The 22,713-nt window shown below is 37.2% G+C and overlaps 1 protein-coding gene across 4 annotated transcripts in view; it reads left to right on the plus strand.

Moving 5' to 3' along the window:
• rxraa (retinoid X receptor, alpha a) overlaps positions 1–22,713 on the plus strand; it is a 211,571-nt gene that overhangs the window by 89,010 nt on the left and 99,848 nt on the right. Inside the window, exon 1 of one of the 4 annotated variants that reach the window (XM_048167179.1) lies at positions 212–474. The exons of the other annotated variants lie outside the window; for them this stretch is intronic. Within the exon in view, the coding sequence (XP_048023136.1) occupies positions 447–474 (28 nt within the window). The 5' untranslated portion in view covers positions 212–446. Of the gene's footprint in view, positions 1–211; positions 475–22,713 lie in introns of those variants that run through there. 4 annotated transcript variants of the gene reach the window in all.

Genomic DNA, 22,713 nt, shown 5'->3' on the forward strand with positions numbered 1-22,713 from the left:
CAGGCCGCGCATATATTCGAATATCAAGCTGGTAATTCATTAGTGGCAACATGTGTTTACTTTAAAAGCTCTTTGTTTACCATATGTGCATGAAATGCGCCTTATTAAAGAAAACTTTGTTTTCTTACAAAGTCCTTCCAGGCTGTAGGCAGAGCGGCACAGGAGGGGTTAACGTTCCCCTCACGCGTCGTTGCTAAATGTGCCCGCGTGAGCGTCAGTGGGAGTCCCCTTCACTGGGTCCCTTTGCAGTAGTGTGGACTGGAGAGTTGTAGACAGAGCCGAGCAGAAGCGTGAACAAACAGAAGTAGTGCCATAAAGTGAACATTTGACACTATCGCGAAGCTTTTCACTTTTACCGCGTGGATCCGTCTTGTACTGTCATCAGAGAGGGACGCCGACAGCTTACAACGCGCGCTCGTCAGCTGGCATGAGCTAACCCACCAGACATGGAAACCAAACCTTTCTTGTCATTGGGTAAGTTTACCCCTACACTACTGAAAGATATTTATTTTTCCACAAGAGTTTCTTTGGTTTGCAAGAGAGAGTACTGTGTTTCACTTTATAGTCTAGCATGAGGGGGAAACGCTTAAAAAAGAAACATGGCATTGCTTTTAGATCGCTCATTATCGACTCGGGCTGTATTGAAGGGTTACATTCGTGGCGAATGGAAATTAATGTAATCGTAATCGATAATGTCCAACAGTCAAGTGCATGGTGTGGACCAGGACATTTTGTTTTTGAATCAAACTAAAGGTAAACACAAAAGTTGGGCGTGCAAACGAGGTGGCACGCGCTCGGACAGTGACACCTCATTCAGTCTCGCGCTTACTCCTAAGATGTTTTATTCTTGATATGCGGTATGATTTAGCATATTGATAGGGTCGTGCTTTAAGGCTGTGTTGCAAGTTTGAAGCTCACGCGATCTTATACGTGCAGATATTGGATTCTCGCGCATCATTTGAATCACTTTCCTGGATGGAGTACAGAAAAAATGCAGACGAGCGCGCGCGTGTGTGTGTGGGATTTTTCGTATTCACGAACGCAAAGTAACAGTCGCGCATCGCGCATCAGTCCATAATTTGCGAAAAAAAGTACACTCCTTTAGCTGGAAAGCATATGTCAGTCAGAAAACAATAAATGCCATGCAATTGAAAGAAAAAAAGCGGAGTTAGCTTTAGCGAATATTTTTGTTTTTCATCTGTAAATTAATCTTTACATGTAGAAATTACAAATTTTATCAATTTTCCGTGCACTTTGGTCTCAAATAATGCGGCTGAGCACCGATTGTGTACGAGATAGCTGTTGAGTTGATAAGTGATTCGGTTGTGAACTTGGACAAACTTTGGCGTTTTCTGTGAAGTGAAGTAGTTTACTGAGTAAAGTGACACATCATTTCAGAGCAAGACGATTTCATTTGAAATCTATTTATTGTGACTGGATTTAATAACACAATGACTTGGTGTCCGAGGAACAAACGTTGCGGGTGATTCAAAATGTTCCTTTATTATCGACGGCTGAGGCGAAATGTAGGTGTGGTTTCCATATGATGTTAGTCCATAATATTAAAGGAATAGTTCACCACAAAAAAAAAAAAAAAAAACGTTTTTACTTAGCCTACTCATGGTTATGAGGTTTCAAACCTCTATGAATCTCTTTGTAAAACCAAAACTGAATTTGAAGTCAGTTTTGGTTTTGGAATTTGAGCTGTTTTCAATATGAGAAGTGAATGGGATGTGAGACTGTCAAGATTCATAAAAGACACAAAAGCACCATAAAGTTATTATGAAAATAGTTGAAGTGCTGTTTTCCAAGTCTTGTGAACTAAGTTAAACAGACCGAAATTGTTACAGAAGTTGTTGTTAACTTATAATCTTGTTCTCTATTGAGATGTTCACTGTTGCGCCCGGATCATCGAATCATTTCATCTGGTTTTGTGAACTGGAGCAGATGATTCAGTAAAAGATCAGACTCAAAACAATTCATTCACTAATCAGACATTGCTACAAACTCTTTCACAAACTCAAACTGCAAAGAGAGCTGGGACAAATTCCAGTAACGTCATAAAATCGTCTGTATGACGACAAATTATTGTATGGCTTCAAAAGACTTGGTGTACTAGTATCGCTTTTTATGAAAATTTTATGGTGCTTTTTTGGAGCTTGACAGCCATAGTCTTCATTCACTGTTTTGAAACGAATGTCCAGATATTCTTCGAACATTAATCTTTGGTGTTCCGCAGAAGAAATGAAGTAACGCAGATTTAGAATGACATGAGGATGAATAAATGATGATAGACTTTTCTTTTGTTTGTAAAACATTCAAGGCAGTATCTGTTTGATTTTCATAAAAATTGTCTTTCTTTTTCTTCCGTTTTTAAAGAATAGATCAGAGCCTCTTAAATTCCAACGGTCAGTGTGTGATTATGAAATCATTGTGCAATTTGCAGCAGTAGAGATAATGTGATATCAGTGAGTGATGCCAAAAATAGACTAATAAGCAGGACATTTAGATAACGTGATATATAACATTTCAAAATAATTAATAACCTGGATGCAAAGTATTTATCTTCTCGTACTCATGCAAGAATGTGTGGTTTGGTTGCTAAATGAACATGTTCTTCAATAAATGATACACATTACTCTCTTATGCATATGAGCTTACTAGCCACGCATGAAGATGAGTTCAGCAGTCACACATGATTTAGTTCACACACACACACAGAAGCCCGCGTACTGTAAGTTAGGTTGAATAACCAGCATGCTCTGCACTTTTACTCAGGAGCGCAGGACTGTAAAATTGTTTCAGTAGCTCGTTCATGCGGGAGTCGTGTTACACCTTGAATACATCATCACCCCACCGGTTCACTGAGATGAGAGACGGCAGGAATGCCGGGCTTCCCGAAACCCCCGAATATTCCCAGCACAGTACCAGAAAAACCACAGAGCTAAGCAACATAATAGACTATTTGTGTAGGTGTGTTTAGGCTTTTCGTATGTGGCGCTTTATGCTGGGAAATCCGGATGTAAAAGCTGGAATTATTTTGCGGCTTTATAGTTATCATATATTTCTGTACTGTAGGCATGTGTTTTAATAGTAACAGACAAAGTTTGTTAGTAAAAAGATCTTATTAGACAACATTTGTGCTTTATGCTTCATATTATCTGCACTTTAGGATAATTTAGTCATTGTGGTAAATACTTGTCCTTTTAAAAAGCTTTGGTAAAAATATTCCAATTTTATTAAGCATAATTGATTTGTTAAACTTTAAACCCTATTTTAGAGTTTTTTTTTTAAATTTTCAAATAATTAAAAATATTATATTTTTTAAGTAATAATTGCTAAAACTTTGATCATTTAAAATAATATTTATGATAAATATTTATCTGTTATGATATCTTTTCACTTTTGGATGTACCTGATTTGGGCAAGCTTTTTGTTGTTTTTGTCCTTTATGACTAGCTAAATATGCTTATTAAAATTTTATATATATAATATATATATATATATATATATATATATATATATATATATATATATATATATATATATATATATATATATATATATAATTAGATAATTAGATAATTAGTCAAACCAAAAATTATTCAGACATTTTTGATATATATTTACTAGTGGGTGCAGGAAACTATAGTTCATTTATGTAAGTGAGTATAGCAAAAGAAAGTAAACTGTGACGTATTATACCCAAAAATTCTTCATACAGTGGACTGCCAGTAAAACTGATAAAAATTTGGAACCAAAACTTATTCAGACACTTTGACCTGAGCATGTTTTGCTTAACTGACATAATTAAGATTAATTATTTTCTGACACAGTTTAACTCTGAGATCTTGTCATATTTTATTACCTTGTATAGTGAATAAACTGTATTAATGAATGAAATGTTCAAGGTGTCTGAATAAATTTTGGTTTGACTGTATATTTTATTAATATATCATTTTCTCTCTTAAGCATATTTAACCAAACCGTAGCGTGAAAGACAAAAAATATATATATCATTAGCTCAAGATTTCCAACACATAAGACATGTGGCTGCTTGCTAGCAGAGTGCTGTTTCCGGCTGTCGAGCAGACGCACAGCTCTGACTTGCTAAATTCAGACACACAGTCATTTAAACAAGAATGATTGCTTATATTTACAAATGCTTTTGTGGAGTAATTGAGCAGAGTTTCAAATTACAGCACTAGATATACTTGTGATGTTTTTGTTCTTTGCGCAGTGTGCAGAACAGGTTGGGTTTATTAACTTTTTTTTTCAGCCCCAGGCACAGGTGCTAAATACCTCCTATTTTTCTATTTTTTTGCCTACAAGGATTTAATGAACCCTTTTATGGAAATCACAGAGCAAAGTACTAGGGACTAAAAGCTTGTATCGTGTCATAAAAACAAGCTATGGAAGTATTTTGCTTTCTGAAATCACTCCCTGTTTATCTGTAGATCATTAATTGTGTAGATCCAAGGGGTGTAGATGCTTTTGTCCTTGGCTTTTTATGGGCCGTTTGTTCTATAAAAGTAAACCACATTTAGTTCAACAAAAAACACATTTTCTGGGGGGTGGGAGGAGGGTGAGGCGTTGTTTGAGTTTTGAGTGACAGGAGGTGTGTCTCTTTCTCTCCGCCCCATCAGTGAAGTTCATGGTCTTGATGAGAAAGTGACATTCATAGTTGAGAGGGGTGCATTCCTCTGTCGGCCGTAATTCAGGAACAAAGGTGGAGCTGGGCGTGGGTACGGTTTAAAGAGTTTTGATTTGGGGGCTGGGTGCGCTGTTTACCTTCTAAACCCATACGAGTTGTTTTTTTTATTGCAGGGCAGTTTTAGGTTTCTCGCCGGATGCTTTTTGCCCCCTTTTGTGAGCGGGCTGCAGCTGTCATTTTTATTAGAGAAGTTTTTAAAGAGAATATTAATGGCTTAAAGAGCTAGAGCCCCCAAGACCATTTACCAGTTGATCTTTTGTTGATGTACACCAACTTCACAAATAGGTTCCATGTGTCTAATTTTTATCCTAAAAGGACACCATTCAAAAACATGAGCTGTTAGACTACTTGGATAACGTCAAAGCTTTATATCACAACGATCACTCCAGGGATGAGATTTAATTCAAACATGCTACATAGTTTCACAATCAAGTTACTGCTGTGTGCAGAAACGGAGCTCTAAAATGGTTGTTTATGATAGCCATGCGTCAAACCCTTGTTAATAATTTGTGAGTTTTCCAGCCCCCGACAGTTGTGAGTGTTTTTTCTTTAAGGGGAGCTGTGGACTATGAACCTCAGACGTTGACCTCCGCTCCCCATACGTTTTATCAGCTGGAGGATTTGCTTTGGACTTCTAGAATTGAGTTTTCACAACGTTACGACAGATGATAAACTATAACTGATGTTATACTGTGAACCCTTGCTTATACATTTATCATGGTCTGATAGGACCGTTATTGTGCGCTTTGATTATGTGAAAGTAACTGATGAGAGAGATAAGCATTATTTAGTTTTGTTGAATCAGCTTGCTCTGGTGAAGTGAAGTTCATCCAAACTTCCCTAAGAAAATCTATTTGACTGATTTGATTGAAGCTTTTTTTTAATTTTTTTTAAACTTGTGCATCCAAAGAACAATATACACTACTTTTTTATTTTAGTTAGTAGCTTTCACTACTTATTAGTATGGATAACTAGAGAAGGAAATATGATCGAGAAATGGTGCGCAACAGATTCAAACTTGCATCCTGCGAATGTGCACCACAGCTAATGTGTCAGAGCATGTGATAACCGCAAGGCACTTTTTTCTCTTATTCCATAAATTAAACTACTGTTCAAAAGTTTGTTCAGTAAGATAAAAAAAATAAAAATAAAGCAGCAACTGATTTTAACATTGATAATAATAGATGTTTCCTGAGCACCAAATCAGCATATTAGAAGGATGTGACTTTGAAGTAATGCAAATTAAGCTTTGCCCTCACACGAATAAATTACATTTTAAAATAGATTTAATAATAGATAGCAATATTATTTCACAGTATTACTATTTTACTGTATTTTGTATTAAATAAATGCAGCCTTGGTGAGCATAAGAGACTTCTTTTAAAAAAACATGACATTTTACAGACTCAACTTTAGAATGGTAGTGGGTATAGCAACAATGACAAAAAAAAAAAAAAAAAGGTTTGCTGTTCTTTTGGAAGCAAAATCAGCATTTACCTGTCTAAAACAAACATGGTCTCTTTGCATGGAGCCAAATTGATGTGCGGTTTATTTGAGGTGGTTCGGTCAAAGAGCAGACTTTCTATCAGATATCAAGTTTAGGTTCGATGGAGTGCTGTTTGACACCTCACTAGGTGTTAGCCAGTGACAGTGCCAAATATGTGCTGAGGCTACACAGGAAGCTTTTTTTATATTTATTCACTGCAAGCTTGTGTGAGGTTCCGCATGCACACACTTTAGTGTAGGTTTTAGCAAATGGATCAATATTGCATCTGGCGCCCCTCAGTTCCCTTCTTCAGTACTTTTAGTTTCTTGCTATTTACCAAATGCATTTTAATCCAAAACTGCTGCAACCTTATTAATCTCAAGTGAGAAGTAAATCACTGTCCAAACTGAAAGTCTAAATGCTGGCCGTCGCAACACAATCGCACCCAGTCAGAACGTATGTGTTGTTTAGTATGTCGTTATGTGAAGTGGGATTTTGGACCAGTGAATTCAAGGCTGTTTGGGACTGATTCTGCACCCTACGTGTCAGAACGGCAGGCCATTAACCATAAGCAACTGTAGAATTCATATTTCAGTGCAGTGACATTAGCCTTTATCACACAGGCGTTAATTAAAACACACTGACAGAAATGTGAAGTAGTCTCTTTCTGAAGGCGGAGCGACACATGGTTTAGATCGTTTTAAATCACAGTAATGACTTTATAGGTTTTCTCGTGTGAACTGAGGCGTCTGTGACTGTTCTTGGGACGGAGTCGAATGGTGCATTCTGAGTAGCAAACAGTATACGATTTTGGACATTATTTTGTTTTCATCATAGGGCAGAATAGGGTTGACAAATGTGCCCGTACCAGTTGGTACTAAAAAACGTTGCTTGTACCAGCATTTCTGCAGTACCGGTAGTACAGAGTATATTTGGTACACGCTGATAGACGCTGCTTTCCAACGATCTTCATGTTTATTTGAGAGCTCTTTGAGTGTCAAAGGTTACTATTTACAGCATGTTTTTACAAGCGATGAGCATTCATTACAATCATATCTGTTGACCATGTGAACGCCATGGCCTATCAGAGGTGCTAATCAGTAAGTTGGTCTCATACTAAGATTGACAGCCATATTTAAATGCGTGATTGAATCTGAAACTAAGATGATTGCCATTGATAACCAATGCTTTCCAAAAGAGAGTGGAGCTTTAAGAGCTTGCGCTTCGGTTGCTCAACAACAACAAAGCTGGAGAATCTCACGCAGCCAAAATGACGATTGTCAGTAACGGTGTTCAGTCTCACATTGTTCAAACTGGAGTCGGACACTGATGGAGAGACTCAGGAAGAAGTTACAACTTTTAGAATGCAATTGGGTGTTTCTGAATGGTTAGTGGATACATTTATGTAGTTGCTGTAGAGTTGATTCAACTCATCGACTAGCATGTGCCGTCATGTTAAAGGTGCCCTAGAACTTCTTTTTAAAAGATGTAATATAAGTCTAAGGTGTCCCCTGAATGTGTCTGTGAAGTTTCAGCTCAAAATACCCCATAGATTTTTTTTTATTCATTTTTTTATCTGCCTATTTTGGGGCATCATTAACTATGCACCGATATATAGGTTGCGGCCCCTTTAATTCTCGTGCTCCCCCTCCCCCGTAGCTCGCGCTTGCCTTGAACAGCATAAACACAGTTTACACAGCTAATATAACCCTCAAAATGGATCTTTACAAGATGTTCGTCATGCATACTGCATGCATGCATCGGATCATGTGAGTATAGTATTTATTTGGATGTATTACATTTGATTCTGAATGAGTTTGAGGCTATGCTGCGTGGCTAAAGCTAACATTACACACTGTTGGAGAGATTTATAAAGAATGAAGTTGTGTTTATGCATTATACAGACTGCAAGTGTTTAAAAATGAAAATAGCAACGGCTCTCTTGTCTCCGTGAATACAGTAATAAACGATGGTAACTTTAACCACATTTAACAGTACATTAGCAACATTATGTACTGTTTTATGTACAACATTATGCTAACGAAACATTTAGAAAGACAATTCACAAATATCACTAAAAATATCATGTTATCATGGAGTTTCTTTGAACAACTCTGTAAATCATGTTCAAAGTCATACATTCTGCTTTAGCTTTTACCCAAGATTCCTGGACTCATATACTGCAATCTGACAAGTGTCAGTTGTAACGGGCAAAAAAAATCACTGGGCTTTAGCGTTCTCGACTGCGTGTTAGCGCGTATGTGGGGGGGTTTGTCCACTAATGCTGCAGCTTACACTGTAGAGCCTAGATCAACCCAGCAGATTAAGGACCATGATTTCAATTATGATAATCCATATCTATTACACCAACCAAAATACGATGACAAAGATAAGATGAAGAGATTTGTATGCAAGTAGATGGCAGCTCTGCTGCTGGAGCGTGAACGCTGTCCTTCACATCAGTTTTTTTTTTTTTTTTTAACTTAGCCAGGTGCACTTTTACCCTCGCAATCCACGTTTTGCCCAAACAAGGCCTGTTTTTTTTTTACCGGTGGGCTTGCGAGAGTGATTTACAGTTCGTTCACGTCAACTCCAGACTCTCACTTGGGCTTCAAATGTACTTTGAGACATGTCAGAGATCTTGCTTCCTCTCTGCTATGGCTGAGTACGTCTCCATGAGGTATAAGATGATGGTGGAGGTAGTGTGGGCGCATATCTGTTTACATAAGTCATGAAATGTGTCAGAGACGGTGTCTCTTTCACAGATCCGGTCATTCCAGCGAGAAATGGTGCTCTTGTGCCTTCTGACCTTGCTGCCTTCCTCTCATCCGAACAGAAAAAGAGCACACCTCTTATTACCCATTTGCTGCGAGCGCCACTGTTATTTGTCAAGTGGCTGTTGAACTGCTGCTTACTCCAGCTGAGAGGCCTTTTAATCTTGGAGGTGTGTGAGCCAGTTACTTCCCATCACTTGAGGGAGTGTGTGTGTCTTAAGTGAATCTAGTGAATCTAGTACTGGGACAAAACGGCTATATAACTAAGGAATTATTTTGGTTTATTCTAGTTAGCATGGTTAAAGGTTTTCCCTTATGTTTGGGAACTTGTGTAATGTTGTTGAACTCTTCAAGATGATAATTTTGCCTGAATTCTTTTTAAATAAATACATGACAGTGTCACAACTGTGAAACCTTATAAAAGATTTGTTGATGTGTGTGTGTGTGTGTGTGTGTGTATATATATATATATATATATATATATATATATATATATATATATATATATATATATATATATATATATATATATATATATATATATATATATATATATATATAACAACATTATTATTTTCATCATTATTACTACATTTATATTTATTTTTGAAACATTTAATATATTCATTATTTTATTAATATAATTATTCAAAATATTATTAAAAAATCTTAACATTTAGTTTTCTTTATAATATTATATTATATTTTACATTGTTGTCAAAATGATTTATTTAATACGTTTTCATTATTTTATATAAATAATATATAAATATAATATTTTAAAAATGGTTCATTGCATAATGTTACATTTTATTATATTATTTTTGTAATATTTTCATTATTTTATAATATAATTTTATAAAATGTCTGTTATGTGAAGTATTGAGTTAGGTGAATTTAGTGGGAGTTATGATTGTCATAACTTTGATAAGGAGAAAATTAAATGAAATGGTAAGTGATTCTCTGATTAATATCACAGTGGATTGGTTGCTATTTTTAAAACTAATGTCAGATAGAGTTTAAAGGAATCATCTCAAGAATCAGTGGTGTGTGAGCGCATGTGACGTAGGTTCATATTGGAAAGGTAGAGTATTTTAGCACTCGCTGCATTGTGGGAGGTAATTGTGGTTTGGCAGTCGTCCCTGAGTAGTTGTTTGCATTGGAAATGCAAGTGCAGCTTCCACTCAGTGTTTGTTAGGCAGCGGTCTGGGCTGAGAAATGTGTTTATGGTGGAGTTTGAGAACGCCTGTGGCAAAATCTTGTGAGGGATATTAGGCAATACAGACAGGAAGACGGTCGAACAGATAGGCAGACGGGCAGGCGCTGGCAGTTTCTTTCACGTCAATTTGTTGCATACCAGAAGGCTTACATTCCAGCGCCTGCAGAAACGACACCCGGCAAGTTCAAGTGTCACATTTAGGATGGTTTCTTCTGTTTCAGACTAGAATAAGTAACACGAGACCACTCTACTACATTATAAAAACCAGATCAGAGCCTAAGCACCAGCTGGAGGGTTAGTTAGTTTACGCAGGTGTGTGTCTGTGTGACGTTCTGGCACTGTTTGAATACGACGGCTCATTTTAAAAGCTGCGATTAAAGCAGAACAACTAGGCACAGAGCGCTTGTGTTGCAAGGTCAGGGGTCACGGCCAGGTCGCAGCCTGTGGGGAGTACGCAGCGCTGGCACACGGGAGCGTGTCGGGGAACTGCAGTAGTAGGGAACGTTACAAACATATTGCTGTTAGTTTCTCTTGGGAAAATGGAAATATTCACCAGTTTTGAGACTCAAAGCAACACCACATATTTTCTGGTCCTAGTCCTTTTTTTCTCATCTATTATATGTTTAAAGCACATTGTTTCTTTGCAGTGGTAAAAATCTAAGGGAAACTAAAAGGTGGCACATCTGGAATGCTTCAGCAAATATTTTTCGAAACATCTGGAGAAATCTCATGGAATTTAAGGGTCCCTCCTTTGATTTAGCCCTTTTTTTTTTTTTCCCCTCCGCTCAGTTTTCGGCATCTTCAAAGTCCCAGGAACGTCTCTGGCACGTAAATGAAGGGGGTTTTGGACTCCTATTACAGTGTGGGTCGAGTCATTCCAGACTTTATTGTGGTCTAAATTGGGCTCTTGTGCCTGGTCTCCCTTTGTGCACGCGGGCTAATTAAGTGACACTGAGGTGAGAGACGGAGAGCGAGCACCAGTGAAACTCAACTCCCCATAAACCTCCTGTGAGAAGGCCGTCCGTAACAGTGTCATCCACAACAACAGCCGCTAAACCCTGGTCAAAAGTGTCTTTTTAATGTTTTTTAATGAATATCACAATGAATAGTCTGTGTTAACACTGTGATATCTGCCTGTACCAGGCGTGTATTTATTTTATATACTGTGCGCGCACATACACACGCATATAATTTGCAATTCTATGATTTCTCATTACATTTATTATATATACAAAATTCTAATCATTAAATTAACATAAAGGTATTTAATTTATAATGAAGCCTTTATTATGACATTAAGATTTTTTTTTTTATGTATCCAGACATTTTATTTCTTTTTTTTTTTTTTTTTTTTTTTTTTTTTTTGCAAAAATTCTAAAAATATGAGGGTTGGGGGTGCTGTGTTTTTTAATTTTTATTTATTTATGTATTTTTGTGGTCACCACATTTGAAAAAGAAACAATATCGAATCTATTGGCGCTTTTCCACTGCATGGTACCACTCGGCACGGCACGGCTCGCATTACTTTCAGTTTGTTTTTCCACTGTAGTTTAGAACCGCTTCAAACTGGGTGGGGTTATAGACTGATTGTATAGTTGCGCCGCCTCTACTGCTGTGGATCTTCTCCTCATCTACCAATGAGTCTGCACTTCATCTACTGAAAACAATACAGCAATTTCAAAGTTGTGTGCAACGTTTAAAGCAAGTAGTTTCGCAAACAAATGATACTACGATGGCTCTTACTGACGTGTTTCAAATGCAGTGACGCTGATAGTGACGATCTCTCTGACCAGTCAGTGATCTGCAGTGTTTGCACATCACATTCAGTATTGGTACGGCATGCTTGAAACCTCCACCGAAGTGGCACTATTTAAGTGAGCCGTACTGTTCCGTACCGAGCCGTCCCATGCAGTGTTAAAGCCCCTAAAAATGAGCCAAAGAGAGCCGTACCGAACCGTACCATGCAGTGGAAAAGCGCCTTATTAAAACACATCAACTCCATTAAGCACAACAAAATCACATTTTTGACATTATTAATGCTGCTTGCAATCGTAATGCATCAGTCAGGTCTACGGGGCATAAGTTAAGCATTTAAATAAAAGGGTTATTGAGCTTTTTACACTGTCATATACCATAAAAGATCATGCACGGTGACGGGAAATAAAAATGAACACAAAAAACCTGCCTACCTTACACAACACTGAAGGTGGACTTGCTCTCAGGAGTAGAGCGGACAAATTCTTTCTATATATACATTTTTTAAACATATTTAAAAGTGGTCTATTTAAACTTTTTTAATAGACCACTTAAAGTGTTTATTACAAATAAATTACTATATGCTAAAAATGAATAAATGTAAATGAACAAAAATTTGCGTTGCCTTTACAGTCCTGTGTAAACTTGTATTCATAGCATGAAAAATAATACTGAGAACTGCAAGCTCACAAATGGTTTGTTTGTTTTACTTAATTTTAATAAAGTGATAAAGACCTGAAGAAAGCCTGCAGTATTTTTATTGGCATTTAAAAAAAAATTACATTGACAAAGCATATAGGTAACATTAAACATTTAATTTTCTCAAATACACGGTAAAATAAAATATGAAAATAATGTCTATAATAATAAGTGTTTTAATAGGTTATGACATTTGTTTGTGATGTTATTTTGCATTGGACGCTACTTTAAATATTCTGGGTTGGTCAGTTAAGTAACAAATTCGCAGCACATCTCAGTTCTCACAAGGATGCGTTCTGTGTCCTTGCATCCTTCTGAGTTTGTTCTTTCAAGGTAATCTGGCAAGACCGGTCTCCATGAGAACGCAAGCCGTTATTTGCGTTCTTGGAATTGAGAAACAGCCAAGCACCGTAACTCAATGTGCTTAGCACACACACTAACCAAAATGCCCATGGTTCTGGGAAAAACACTGTTTCTTCATTATTTATAAAATTTGACGCAATATATAAAATTAGTTTTGGAACAATGACAGTCTGTCCTAATATGAGCTACTCGCGACGTGACATAATCTCTGTCTCAAAGAGCCATGTGGCATTTAACTTCCACAATTAGCGGAGTTTCTTTTGAAAGCTGAATGTAGACCTGAGTATAAATCAAATCCATAACATAAACCTGAGCCTTAATTGTCAGCTTTTTATGTTGAAAGCAGCTTTGATGTGTGATGGTAACCTTGCCTGAGCTCAACCTCTCTTGGGTCAGGGAATTAAAATTCTGTTTTAAAAGACTTCAGTGGATTGAGTATGTGTTCAGATCCACATGAGGCAGCGGGTTTCACTTTAGTATTGACATCTCGTCAGAGACTCCCACCCCAGACTGAGAGATTTCTATCTTTCTAGACAGAGAAGAGACTAGACGGCGCATGTTATTATAGTCCCTCGTATAGTACATGACTTTGCTATCGCTGAGGATTTATAAGACTCTAAGAAAGATTTTTATGAATTGGTGTATTTGATCGCCATCTTGAGTGATATAAGGAATCGAGAGAGCTGGGAAATAACCTTATTTCATTACTACTGTAGCAGTTATTTAAATAATGAAATTGTGAGGAAATAATATTTTTAAAAACCCTTATCTTATCCATTAAATCCCAAATAACTGGAAAAGTCATGGGGCCAATGTTGTAGAAAGAAGGGGCCTTCTAGTAAAAAATGTTGAGAACCACGGTTCTGCAGGTCTAGTTATGACTTCTGTCACACGTACAGGGCTTTAAAGTGATATATTTTCTTTTACCTTACCGAGTCAGGACTGTCATACCTCATTAGGCCTCTGCCGTTCTGATTTCTTGCACTATCACTCTCACTGGTGCCTGCTTCTGACGGACGCCTAGAAAAGTGTGTTTTAATTTCTAAAAGCCCATTTCAATTTTAGCGGTCTCTGTTTCTGTGTCTGTCTCTCACTCCATCTCTTCTCAGAGAAGACAGAAAAAATGCAGCCAGTTGGTTAATCGTGTCCCCCTCTGTCTGCGCGCAGAGCTATTTTCTCTGTGTTGCTGTGCAGATGGCCTAGATCTTTCTGCCTGACTGCATCGGGAACAGCAGGGAGAGGCTGATACACATCATCATTGAGTGTGCGTGTATATGTGTGTGTATGTGTGTTGCTTCTCTACATTATTTAATTCCCAGTCCTCGCTGCACACACCCCACCACGTCCTCCAACAAATCAGGATTTTTCTATCAGTGTTCCTAGAACACGACGGGCACGGCGTGTATCTGTCGCTGCCCTGAACTGAACCGTACACCACTGAAGTGGTTTTGGGCCAGGTGGGTTGTTCTCAAACTGTGTGTGTGTGGGGGGTTTTTTTATGTACATTATCAATGGATCAAGAAGAGAAGCGGCCGAATGGATGTGTTGAATTCACATACATGTGCTTGAAGGTTTTTCACTCAAACCAATTGCTGTAGCTACATTCGTTCAGATTTTAGGACACCGTTTTGTTCCTAAACCTAAATGACATCCTGTCACTTTTGTTTAGTATCTGATATTGGGGTCTCTTGTTTTTGTGTTCTTCGATGCTATTTTTATTTATTTTTTTGGGCTCTATATTCTAGCCTGAATGCTGACTGAGCTTTTCCATTTTAATTTTCAAAAAAAAAAAAAAAAAAAAAAAGGCATCAGGGCAGTTTAATGTTTTTGTGTTTTTGAACTTGTCACCGTTATGAATTGAAAAGGTGACCTTTGATTGTCAGGTCTGACAGTAAACATTGACCCAGAGCTTTTTTGCATTTTAGAACATTTTATGAAAATAACACCTCTCACAAGATGTGACCATTATTTTTGACGCACTAACCAGTCTTATGATTGGATGAATCGGCAATGTGGGTTTGATTGGCAGTCTCGCACATTTGTTTCTGCTTGTCGTCAGCTTAGACCCATGACATTTTTTTTTTTCTCGTAAGATGTCACCCTGCATTAACTACACTTCCCTAGATGCAGATATAGCTTTTTTTCTTTCTTTTTTTACGACCTGTCCCGATTTTTGCTTAAAACAAGAATATGAACATGTATTTTACATATACTTGCTTTGCAGATCAGTGATCAGCAAATTACATAATTATATTTTGTAAAAATATAATATAATATAATATAATATAATATAATATAATATAATAATGTGTGTATGTATGTATATGTATTTAGAAAGTTTTTAAAGTCAAAATTAAGCATATTTGCCCTCAATAAAACTTATTATTGTTGCATGTCTGATCCAGTGGTGGATGCAGAAAGTGTATGATGGGTGGGCTTCTAAAAGTGTGGGTGGACCAGAATAATTTGCATCATAATTTGTTTTTCAACTGGCTTAATTTGGAAGAAAGAAATGTCAAAAATGTGCCCGGTGCAGACCTGTTGGATGGGTTTATTATAAGAGAGACACTCATGTTCGCTCTGGACTGTCTTTAGCCTACATAATTATTTACAAATGACACATGGCAACACAGCTAAAAGCTTTTCTCATATGTTGGACCTTTTATTGAATGTAGTCTACTTTTACCTGTTGAGACATACCTTCATAAGCACAGAAGCACCTGTAAGAGATGTTTGAGTGGGTGGAGGCGAGATGCTTGTTTGCAAGATTGCTTTATTTTTATAATTCCGCTAAGTGTCGCAGAAACTATACTTCAAATTTAAGCACTAAAGCACCTAAAGCATCCTCTTTGTGCAGTGCATTCAACCGTGAGCGGCTGCCATGTAAAAAAAAAAAATGAACACAAAACAGAGCAGGAGAGGGATATCACACCTGAGTACTGATAACAACTATATCACGAAGAGAAATCACAGTATTTGAGTCACGTATCGACAACCTACCATTGCTAATACAGTACATACACAGCGTTCCAAATTATTATGCAAGAGACAAATCAGTAAGATTTCTGTACAATAAACATTCCGATTTTAGTTTTTCTAAGAAAATGTTTGTTCGTTTATTTATCCATGTCTTTTTAGATAACTGGTATCAATCTCAGACAAAATCATTTGCCAGATCTATGGAAACCCTACTTAGAGGTTGTTCCACATTATTAAGCAAGTCACAGTTATCATGCAATATGGGGAGAAAGAAAGGTCTTTCTGAAGATGAAAAGCGTTGTGCAAAAGGCATGAAAACAACTAATATTGTGTGAAACTGAATGGAGATTATAGAATTATCATAAGATTTGTGAATGATTTAGAGCACAGCAGAACTCGGTCAGATAAAGGCTTATTAATGAAAGTTCCTGTAAAAAAAAATTTAATTGTATTAAAAGGGCAGCTATAAAAAAGCCAGTGTTGAGCAGCAAACAGGTATTTGAAGCTGCTAGTGTCTCTGGAGTCTCAAGAAGCTCTCCACGCAGGCTGGCAGTTGTGCGTAAAGATGCATTTCAGCCACTCCAAACCAAACCTCACAAAGAGAAACATTTACAGTGGGTTTAGAAATGCATGAAGACTCATTTTTAAATAGTTTTATTCACTGACTAATGCCGTACTACAATGGATGGTCTAAATGGATGGATTTCTGGATGGTTGGTGAATCGCCACCACGTTCCAACAAGACTGCGACGTCAGCAAGGAGCTGGTGGGTGATGATTTGGGCTGGAATACTGGGAAGTGAGATGGAGGGTATTAAAATTACTTTTGCAAGATATGTGGAGCTCATAACTGGCCATTTTCAGCTATGGTATAAAAAGGAGGATAGTGCATAGTACAATGCACTATTTGTACAATGCATTATGCACTATCCCATGCTGCAAAAAACACCACAGCAATAAAACTGTTTGAAAATGTATTTCTACACCCACTGTAAATGTTTCTCTTTGTTAGGTTTGGTTAGTGGTGTCTAAAATGCATCTTTACGCACAACTGCCAGCCTGCATGGAGAGGCTCTCAAGACTTCAGAGACACCAGAAGCTTCAAATACCTGTTTGATGCTCAACACTGGCTTTTTTATAGCTGCCCTTTTAATACAATTCATTTTTTTGATAGGAACTTTAATTAATAAGCCTTTATCTGACCGAGTTCTGCTGTACTCTAAATCATTCACAAATCTTATGATAATTCTATAATCTCCATTCAGTTTCACACAATATTAGTTGTTTTCATGCCTTTTGCACAACATTGCACCATTTCATGCTTTTCATCTTCAGAAAGATCTTTCTTCCTCCCCATATTGCATGAGAACTGTGACTTGCTTAATAATGTGGAACAACCTCTAAGTAGGGTTTCCATAGATCTGGCAAATTATTTTGTCTGAGATTGATACCAGTTATCTAAAAAGACATGGATAAATAAACAAACATTTTCTTAGAAAAACTAAAATCTGAATATTTATTGTACTGAAATCTTACTGATATGTCAATTGCATAATAATTTGAAATGCAGTGTATATGTGGCCTATGTACAGTTAAGAAAACCCTTTGCTCACAAATATTAAATGCAAATATTGCATAACCATGCCACAGAGGGCCAGACCCATATCTTACCTTGTATGGCCGATCATGGTGTCTGTTCTAAATGAGTTGGATTCAGCTGGGTTTTCAGTTGAAGATGTTGAAAATATCATCATAATCCTAATTATCTGTTAGCTCTCTTTCAAAAGATAAAAGTGTCTGATGTTAAGCCATCTTGACAACTTTGTCTAGATGTTTTTGTTTTTATTTTTATTTTTAATATTTTAATATGTCATAAATAGTTCTTTAGCCATTTTTGTAATAACATATAATTGGAATCCAGATATTGGAACAAAGAAGAACATATCATTGCTACTGGCGTGACATAACTGAAGAGACTAATTGGCATATTCATATTCATATTAGATAGAGTTCTAATGCATGGAGAAAAAAAAACAAATCGCATTTAAAATAATTGTAAAACGTTAAGACGTTTGTATAATTATAAAATAGTGTGCTGATGAATGATTAAAAACATTAAGCTTGAGCGTTTAAAGTGACAGATGACAAAACTGTCATTTAGAATAAACGGAACAATATCATGTGTCGGCGTGGACGTGCACTTCCGGTTTAACCAGAAACATAATACCTACGTATGTCTGCATTTATTTATACAGACCCCAAAAATAACCCCAAAGATAAGAAACTCTGCGCAAAGGGCAGTTGATGTATATTTGAAACTTTTTAAAGCAGAAATGTGCAGTTCGGTTATGACAGTGTCTTCCTGTCCACTCAGACAGCAGTCTCTCTCTTCTGTCTGAGAGGACGCCACTGTTTCTGACTCTGTGTGTTTAACTCACTGTACACACAGCACACACATCACTGAGTCTCTCGCGCCCCGCTGATCTGGACCGGCCCACTTCTCTCATTCCCTGCTCAGCCCCTCACAAAACGCAGATAAAGCTGCAGTCAACATTTGTTTTGTAAATGGGCACATGCTGTAGAAATGTAATCCTGCCTACAGTTGATCGCTCAGTCATGTGACTTGACCTAGTTTTCCTTCTCTCCCTCTCTCAGAATTCCATCCTCCTTCAATTCTCCCTCCTCTCCACTCCTTCCTTTGCTTTTCATTTAAGAAGAGGAAAAATGTTGTATTCCATATGTCTTGTAAGGATGTGCAGAATTACATAAAATAATCTAGTTGGCTAGTTGTATGAATGACTAGCTGGTCTGGGACTAACTAAGTCCTGTATAATTAGCCTGGTTTAGGGTCATGTCCACCCCACACTGATCAGGAGCATTCACAGTGTTTTAAGTTGATGCATTTACAAACACAGTTTATTTTAGTTTACCATGCTAACAGTGTAATGGCTAAAATTGTCCTAAAAGTCTCTTAATTCATTCCTTTAATTTGTTGCAGCTGGTGATTTTTTTTTTTTTTTTTTTTTTTTTTTTTTCTAAGATTCTTTCTATGTATATATACAGTGTGCATATATATATATATATATATATATATATATATATATATATATATATATATATATATATATATATACTTGCGAAAGTATTCGTACCCCTTTTTTCACTTTTTATGTTGCTGCCCTATGGTAAACTACTTTAAATGACTTTTTCCCACATCAGTCTACACTGCGTACACCATAATGACACGGCAAAAAACAGATTTGTGACAACTTTGCAAATTTATTAAAAATAAAAAACTGAAATAAGTACATTGCATAAGTATTTGTACTTAGTTAAAGCCCCTTTACAGCCTCATGCCTTTTTGGGTATGATGCAACAAGCTTTGCACATCTGCATTTGGCGATTTTTCTGCCATTCTTCTACTCGGATCCTCTCAAGCTCTGTCTGGTTGGAATGGGACCATTGGTGGACAGGCATTTTCAGGTTTCTCCAGAGATGTTTGATTGGGTTCAAGCCCAGGCTCTGGCCGGGCCACTCAAGGACATTCACAGAGTTGTCCATAAGCCACACTTGCATTGTCTTAGCTGTGTGCTTTATCCTTTTGAAAGTTGGACCTTCTATCTAGGGTTGTTCCGATTCCGATACTAGTATCGGAAATACCACCGATACCAGAAAAAATTCTAGCATCGGTATCGGCGAGTAATTAAACTCATGTACCGATCCGATACCATTTTCATAAACAATATCTAGTTGTGCCCGCTATCTTTGCTTAACGCAGCAAATCGGAAATCAATTCTTCTCAGAATGCAAACACAGGAAGTTGTGCTGTGTTGCCATAAGCAACCACTGTTTAGAGCAGCGAAGAAGTGAAAAACAGGGTTATTTATTAGAAATAAAACTAAATAAGATGCTAAACGAATTAATTTAAAGTGAATCTGAAGCATACCTTTCTCATTCGGCACCGTTTCCATTTTCGCGACGAATGCTAAACTATTAGGCTATTTATTATGTAAGCTTTGTACTTCACTCGCATTATCGACATCATTCTTCACATAACAGCACAGTCAGGCGGTGGTCACAGGACGGCAGACTGTATTACAGAATTGAATTGAGCAGTGTAAAGTTTTATATGTTTGGTTGATTGTGTTTTATTTTAATATTTAACAGCTGCGATATCAAGTAAGCAATGCAAGAATTTGTGTGCGCACGCATGAGGCGCCGTCGCGACCACTGGAACGTTTTTTCCTAAACTGTACTTTGTAATTTATGGTTTATGGTCGTAATTTAAAAGCCAGACATAATTCATACATTTACAAAAGACATTTAGATAACGAAAACAAGCAGAATGTCTGTTTCCTTTCCTAGATCCTAATTATATGGTGAAATATTTCGCGTAGCCTATAGGCCTAAATATTCCCTCTTGTTGTATATGTGTTATGTTAGCCTATAGTTTTATTCTGAACCGCTGCATGTGCGTGATGTGGCGTTGTGTGAACTCATGTTCTACATATCCTGTAATTTTCGCTGGTTTCAAAACGCACAACAAACTGCATATTAGCCTACTTGACATTCATTTTCACTTAAATGTAGGCCTAATGGTGACATATATCATCGGAAAAACTAATGCCAGGGCATTGCCATTGTAACTTACCTAACCTATGATGACATGACAGCTGAGCCTGAGCGCGTCAGCGCGGACATCTCACTCACGTTGGATGCGTCAGCGTCACATTTGCATAGGCTGTACTATTTGAATTCGTGATTGGTTGACTGCCAAAGCAAAATATTAAATAGAATGAAAAAATAACGTTATTAAACGGTTAATGGCCATTTCAAATGAGCGTTTCTGTTCAAAACGATTAAATCTGATTCAGTTTCCGTTTCTGGTTACGTTCCGGTCAAAATTTCGTTCGTTTCCGGTTTCCTTGAACCGGCTCAGAGCCCTGCACCCTGGTATCGGATCAGTACTCGGTATCGGCCGATACCCTGAGCTCAGGTATCAGAATCGGTATCGGGAATGGAAAAGGGGTAACGGAACATCACTACTTCTCTCCAGTCCGAGGTTCTGAGTTCTCTGGACTAAGTTATATATATTAACATATGCAGACAAGCTAAGATGTTTTTATGCATAAAGACACAAGTAGACAAATGTGCGAATGATATAATTGCTTTTAATATATTTACTGTTTATTTATTAAGTTGTTTTCTGAAATTTTCTATGGTATCCCAGACTCGTTTGAAATGCCCTTTATCTTGACCCATCCCTAGCATCCACATGTGTTACTGATCTCCACCTTTCATTATGTCTCCATAGAGTCATTGTTTATTGCGCTTCAAGTTACAAGGAGCTATAATCACTTTATTTTACAAGAAATGAATTTGCTGTCATTACCACATATATTAAAACAGCATGCGCTTTGTTTGTCATCGACATACGTTCAATTCAATCACTGTAGTGCTGGCAACCTGCGTGGTTTTGTAATCACTACACTATTTACATTACTGGCTAATGTTCATGTTTTTAGATGCATGCGAGATGCGGACTGAGAAAAATAATGAAGACTGCAGGCTTGGTCAGCTTTTTCACACTGACTCGCACATCTGGTTGATCTCTAAACTAAAAAAAACATACTTATAATAGTCCTTAAAAGACCTCATTGATTCCAAAGCACATTTTATTGTATTTTACTGTCAAGATGGTATGAAATACACACATCGATGTACACTCTCTGATTAGTCGCTCCAGGAAGTGATTCACATGAACATCATCACTTATGAGCTCCACACGGGGTCCTCTCTTCATCTGTCATTCCAAAGCACATGCTCGTACACTGGAGTGTTTGCTCAGCAAACTGTTTGCAATTCTCGTCTGGATCGTAATCTTGCCTCGTGCCGCCCCACTTGACCTGCTGGGTGAGTTTTACTCTCATTGTGAGAGCAGCGACCCAACACAGTCAGCACACATTCAGTGCAAACACTCTGATTTCTTTATGTTTGCATAATTGCGCGTTTGCCGTCATATGAAAGATGTGGACACAGGTGCCCTGTTGATATACTGAGATTTAAGCAATGAGTACTTCTAATGTGGTGTCAACCTTTACTTATGTGTGTCTTATGAAAAGAGATCTAGTTGGCGCACCAAACTCTACAAAATGGCGAAGCTCCAAAAAAGCACATAGTGAGGAGCCAGATTCAGTGAAGGATTTAGAGAGATTCCACAGTAATTGTAACAGTAATGATGATACAGTAATACAGTCTTTTTGAATGATTCAATAACTTATTTGATCATGAATCGGACTACACTGTCTTTTTCTCCCTGTGTGTATTTCTTGCTTGCATTTTATGACTTGATGGTGAAACAATGATTGCGAGTTTGAAATAAACCGCCATCTGCTGACAGCTAGCTAAGCGTTAATTACATAGCATATTCTCAGTAGGGATCAGCCCTAGAAATCAGAACAACGTGTTATTTGATTGAAATGTTGCAGACTTAAGCCAACAAGGCCAAATTCAATGTTTTTGGGTGAGTCTGTGGAACCTACTAACATTTCCTGTTTGATACCACAGTTTTTATCTCTTTAAGACATTTCTAAAGACTCCTTATAATGAATAGAGGAATAGCACTAAACAACTGACTTTGACTAGTACACTACAATTTTAAATGTTAGGGCTATTTTTTATGTTTTTGAAAGTCTCTTATTCTCGCCAAAGGTGCATTTAATTGA

This window comes from Megalobrama amblycephala, linkage group LG18 (genome assembly GCF_018812025.1).
Source record: "Megalobrama amblycephala isolate DHTTF-2021 linkage group LG18, ASM1881202v1, whole genome shotgun sequence".
Lineage (NCBI taxonomy): Eukaryota > Metazoa > Chordata > Actinopteri > Cypriniformes > Xenocyprididae > Megalobrama > Megalobrama amblycephala.